The sequence below is a fragment of the Triticum aestivum genome, chromosome 4D (genome assembly GCF_018294505.1).
Source record: "Triticum aestivum cultivar Chinese Spring chromosome 4D, IWGSC CS RefSeq v2.1, whole genome shotgun sequence".
Classification (NCBI taxonomy): domain Eukaryota; kingdom Viridiplantae; phylum Streptophyta; class Magnoliopsida; order Poales; family Poaceae; genus Triticum; species Triticum aestivum.
Genome location: NC_057805.1, coordinates 3,263,388 through 3,268,997, shown reverse-complemented (window position 1 = coordinate 3,268,997; position 5,610 = coordinate 3,263,388). Strand labels below are relative to the sequence as shown.

The 5,610-nt window shown below is 45.4% G+C and overlaps 1 protein-coding gene across 1 annotated transcript; it reads right to left on the bottom strand.

The window, feature by feature from the left end:
* Nucleotides 1–4,197: 4,197 nt before the first annotated feature.
* On the bottom strand, nucleotides 4,198–5,548 carry LOC123099867 (carnosic acid synthase-like). The gene is made up of 2 exons (XM_044521914.1): nucleotides 4,576–5,548; nucleotides 4,198–4,490 (listed from the first exon to the last, which is right to left on the bottom strand). The coding sequence occupies exons 1-2, from the start codon at nucleotides 4,940–4,942 to the stop codon at nucleotides 4,198–4,200; spliced, it is 660 nt and encodes a 219-aa protein (XP_044377849.1). The 5' UTR covers nucleotides 4,943–5,548.
* Between the last annotated feature and the right edge of the window lie 62 nt (nucleotides 5,549–5,610).

The following is a 5,610-nucleotide window of genomic DNA, read 5'->3' as shown; positions in this document are numbered from 1 at the left end:
GAAAATTGCCCTATAGTGCGGTTTATTTCTCCAACCGGGACTATAGGTCTAACCTATAGTCCTGGTTTGTGTCACAAACCGGCACTAAAGGGGCTCGTGGGGCCCCGGCCTGACGCCAGCCTGCCACCACTCCTTTAGTACTGGTTCGTGGCACGAACCGGTACTAAAGGTTCAACATGAACCGGCACTAATGCATAGCCGTTCGAACCGGCACTAATGGTCACATTAGTGCCCATTAGTGCCGGTTCAGTTACAAACCGGGACTAATGTGCTTCACATTAGGCCCCTTTTCTACTAGTGAAAAGAAAATGAGAGGGAGTGTGTATAACGGTATACTAGATGATACCCCATGCATTGCAGCGGGAAACTCGACAATAATTTAGAGAAATATGAAAAAATGCAACTGATAGTGTGTGGTATATTGGAGTGACACATTTCAGCATGAAAAGTTAACATTGATGCATTTTCTCAATTCCATTCTTACCAAACTACTGTAATTACAGCTGCTCATTCGAGGGCTTTGAAGAATATTGCATCGTGACTTAGATTGAACATGGCAGAACGTTTTGATGTAGGCTACAGTGTATTGACAATAAGAAAGAGAACAACATGATATTTAACGCATGAAAAATGAAGGAAAGCTAACTAATAATTACCACAGCCCACCGAGCCAAAGATCTAAAAATCCAAAAGGTATCTTTGAAGATTCATGAAAAAAATATCAACTGATAGAGAAAATAGTAATCCAAATGTAGCTCTGATGACAAAGGCCATAGTAAAAAATCTGAATGTACAACACATGTGACCAGAACTTGCGACGGAATCATTGCAGGAAAAAATGAGCTAACGGCGGCAGATGGTTATATACAGGAGCACAAAACATATGGAGTTTGAGTGTTTGACACCCTTGTCTTCTAATATCATACTTGCACCAAGTATGTTAGGGAGGGAAAGGTTACAGAAAATAACACAACTATGATCTAGCAAATACAGTTAAAACTGAATTCTTATAAGACCAAGTGACTTGTTGCATATCTAGCATTAAGAAAACTGAGAATTAGAAATTGGTTAGTTTATATAAACTAACCAATTTCTAATTCTCAGTTTTCTTAATGCCTAGTTCTGCCTAGTTGCTTTTGTTAAACATGTCACATTACAGGTTGTGTACGTGCATGTCTTGAGCCTCACGATAGAGTAGTTAGGAGGATCTAGGTTGTTTAGTTTCGCTTATCTCTTATTGTTGTAATCCTCCTCTATATCCCCGTATCTCTCTGGTTGTTTAACCAACGATGTAATCTCTATCGATGTATGCCTCTGCGAGAGCTGGCCTCGCCAATATCAATATATATACATGCGGGCTCCCATGTTACGGGAGTTGAGATGCTTTACGAATCCTTTCAGCTTTTTCTTGCCATGATAGGAGGATCCTACAATCAGACAATTGAGAAATAAACAAGTTAGTGTGGATAATTTTGGCTTTCTTATTAGTGGACATGAGGATGACGCTCAATAAATTCCTACAAAATAAATATACTATGATCAAGATAAGCATAAGATAACAATAGAAGAATAAAGTAAGTTAATTGCTTCCAAAGGAAAGCAGGAAACAAATAAACTATAAATAATTAAGAAGGGAATGGTTAATAAAACACAATTGGAGACTTGTTGAATTTCTATTGTAAGCCAGGACCGTTGCTAAAGCTCACCCCTTAGGAAAAGGTGAAGTGAACTGCCATCCATCCTTCTTAAGGAAAAGATGTGCCCCAATTATTAGAACATACTATAGTAAGCTGAAGAAGATTTCCAAAGTTTCTTGTTCAGAATAATCTTTCGGTTGATATTACTCCTAGTTTACCAAGGTTTTCTTGTATGTCAAGTATTACAGACCAGATGCTTCCGAATTCCTTTGAGTAGAACTCTGAAGACCAGAGTACTTCTTTTAGCACAAGTAAAACAGATAATAAAAGACCCCTGATTGGTCTTGACAGTGTATTTAGGATATGTTGGAATCATATTAAATAATGTGTTGTGCAGATCTAAATGGACTCGATCAGTCTGCGTTGAGTTTTTACGTTTTTGTTTCTTAACAGATCCTTATTGATTTACCTTTCCAAAGGATAAAAATCTCACTATTTTATCCCTCAATTGTGAAAATATTTCTGGTCCAAAGACTGAATTGTGCATATAAACTGTGAATGAATAAACTCCTTGAATTATGAACCTTGTTGTAATCCTTGCGCTGCTTCCAAGCTTCTCTGCATTTTTAGTACACCAGATTACTACAAGAATATGTAGTAGGATAAATTTTGATTCCTCGGTCTAGATATCATGAAAATTTTGGAGAATGTTCATCACTGTAAGCATGTTGGGAAAGGAGAAATTGCAAAATCGTGGAGGCCAAATTTCAGCACCTTCAGCGACTTGAAATGGTAGAGAGGCCTTAATGCTACGCTAGAAGATCTATGCATGATGGAACGTTTGGAAAAAAAAAGCAAGGCTAATGTAGTTGTATTGCAGATACCAAACATCAAACCCTGGATGTTGCAGTTAACTTTCCAGGCCTCAACAAATATTTGCCTACATTATAATTTTCAGCAATTTGCAGCAGATAAACAGTTGCATGGAAGATACCACACACAAAAAAAGTTCATTATTAACAAATGGATTCCTGTATGGTTCAGTGTAAATGACATAAACAAACCTCATCTGACCGTTGGTGACAACACGTTCGTCGGTGCTGGAGCAGCCCCCCTGGATGGCTCTGGGAGCTTAGGTAGAGAAGGACCGGTCGACTGTCTCGAACCCCTAGTCCCATGCGCTGAACCGTCTGACATGATCAACGGCGGTGTTCATGAGGACGCCCAAGGCGTCATGCTGGACACCTTCACTGGCACGGTTGAGTGTTCATCTAGATCAAGGATTTGTCAGCTTGTCGCTAACCCTTGTGGAGGTGAGTAAGTTCAGGTTGGAGAAGCAGTCCGCACGACCTGGACGACCGTGGGGCCTCCGCAGTCTGCACGACCTGGACGTGGTGGCACCCTGCTGACCACAGTCCCGCTTCCGCAGCCTAAAGTCGACTCGCCGGAGAAGCCAGAGGCCAGGGCTGCCAGACCTAGGTGAGTACGTTTAGGTTGGGTCGTCTGCCATCAAGTGGGGTAGCCCAAGCTCATATCGTCTGCCAATCTTTCATGGAGCATTCACAATTTTGATTGAAAGGAAGGTGCGATGTGCAGACCAAATGGAGGAGCAGATGCCGTGCGGAGTTAGGATAACACATCTCAGTTCTTAGAAGTGGATTACCTCATTGGTTTCACAAGATGGTGGAGGAATCGATTGTGTACTAAAGAAGAGATAAATCACACGATTCGTTTATGTGAAAATAATAAAGAAATTGGTGAGTGGCAAACTAAGTGAAGTGGATAGGTTGCAAGTTTAGATAAATAAGATAGTGAGGATGGACTTTTTAGGTATATAGGATATGTCCTCTCTGTCATAGAGTTGACAACGGCAGAGGCTAAAAGACATATTAGCGTATTGTGGGAATGCACTCTTTTGTCATTCAGTAATGCAATACTACTTCCTCCATTCCATATTAGTTATTGCTGATTTAGTATAACTTTATACTAAGTCATAACTAAATCAACGACAACTAATATAAAATAGAGGGAGTCCTTATCGGAAAGAAACAGAGGGAGTACGTTCGTAACACAAGCACATAAACCCTAGCTACTACTTTTTTATTAGTATAGCAGCAGTATAAGGCAAACTCTTTTCGGTTACTCCTTATTTACGCATGTTGATGATGTTCACATGCCACAACGTGAGCTGCAAATTAAGAACGATGATGATCATATCAAACTGGCGTGGCTATAGCCTCAAGGGGCGTAGCCATGGACAAGTTGACCCCAAGCCTTTCAGCCATGTCTAGCCCCTTCTTCTCCACGTCTACGGGAAGCCTCCACTCAAAGCGATGCAGCAAGGACGCGAGCATGAGATGAACCATGCGAGAAGCCAGCATCCACCCCGGACACATCCTTCTCCCGGACCCAAAGGGCAGGAGCTCGAAGTCTCGGCCTTGAAGTCCACCTCCTTCTCCAGGAACCTCTCCGGCATGAACTTTTCCGGCTCGGGCCATACCTTGCCGTCATGTCCCATGGCCCACACGTTCACCAGAATGCGCGCGCCCTTGGGAACTGTCTATCCCCGGACCTGTGTCGTTCTCTCCGCCACGTGCGGGAGGAGGAACGGCGCAGGAGGATGGAGCCGGAAAGTCTCCTTCACGATGGCTTGGAGGTACTTGAGCTGTCCAATGTCGGACTCCTCAACGTGTTCTTTAGAGCCTATCACTTGGTCGAGCTCTTCGCGGGCTCTCGACATGCATGATGGATTCAGTAGCAGCTCCGCCATCGCCCATTCTACCGTGGCTGAACTTGTATCCGTCCCCGCGCTGAACAAGTCCTGATCACATGCATGTACCGTACGTACGTGAGCTATATATTTGTCGCTATATTTCGGTATGGATGCACGTTTGCAGTTGGGAAAAGAGACTCAGTAAAGAACTTGGAAGATATATACCGAAATCAATGAGAGGACCGTCTGGCGCTCGAAGCACGTCCAGGAAGTTGTGGTAGTCCAGCAGCACGTCCAGGAAGTTTTTCTTGGTCGGCGCACCTGCGATGGCGGCACGGTCCCGCATCTGATGCTCGATCTGCTCGCCGATCATGGCATGCAGCCGCGTGAACAAGCCCTCGATGCGTCTCCTCAGGCCCTGCAGGTCTAGCCACGCCACTTCAGGGATGAAGTCCGAGAGGTTTGGCAATCCGACGGTCACGTTTAGCTCTGCGAGCATGGCCTTGAAGTCCGAAGGCTTGACATGGCGGTCGTCGAGGATGGCCAACTCGGTTGAGAAGATGGTGGAGGAGAGCAGGTTAAGTGCAGTCATAAAACCGAGGCGGCCGACGCAAACGGGTGTGCCCTCTCGTGCCAGCTGCGTCACGTGGGAGACGAGTTGCTGGCGTGTTTTGATTTTCGGCCGAAAAAAGTGGATTTCGGCCGAATTTCGGCCATCTCGGCCTGGGGCGAAAAGTATATTTAGGCCGAAATTTCTCAAATTTGGCCAATTTTGATCAAATTTAAGTCAAATTGCAGTCAAAATTTGGTTAAATTTCAGCCGAAATGTTTGAAAATGGCCGAAATTCGGCCATCTCGGCCAAGGGCGAAAAAAAAAGCTCAAACCGAAAATCAAAACACATGTTGCTGCACCTTCTCCTGGCGCAGAGACTGGTGCATGTCGAGACGGTGCGGCGCGAAGAGCTCACCTGAGCACACCTTGCGTAGGGCGCGCCATCGGGGGCTGCTGGCCGGAAGCCAGCCCATGGAGCGTGTGTTGTGCGCGAACACGTGGGTGCCGTCTGGGATGGAGCGCCCCGAGAAAGCTGCGTCATGGCGCTGGAGGATGTCGCGGGCGGCATCCGGGGAGGAGGCAACGATGGTGGTGACCGTGCCTAGGTGGATCGCCATGATCGGGCCGTGGCGCTCCGCGAAGCGCACGAGGGAGCGGTGTGGTAGTGCACCCAGGGAGAGGAGGTTGCCGACGTGGCAGCGGGCGAG

Bases quoted from the DNA above. Each gene is read 5' to 3' on its own strand.
- LOC123099867 (XM_044521914.1), bottom strand. From the start codon at position 4,942: ATGACTGCACTTAACCTGCTCTCCTCCACCATCTTCTCAACCGAGTTG. The intron at 4,491-4,575 runs GTATATATCTTC...ACAAATATATAG, and splicing joins CGGTCCTCTCATTGATTTCG to CTCACGTACGTACGGTACAT.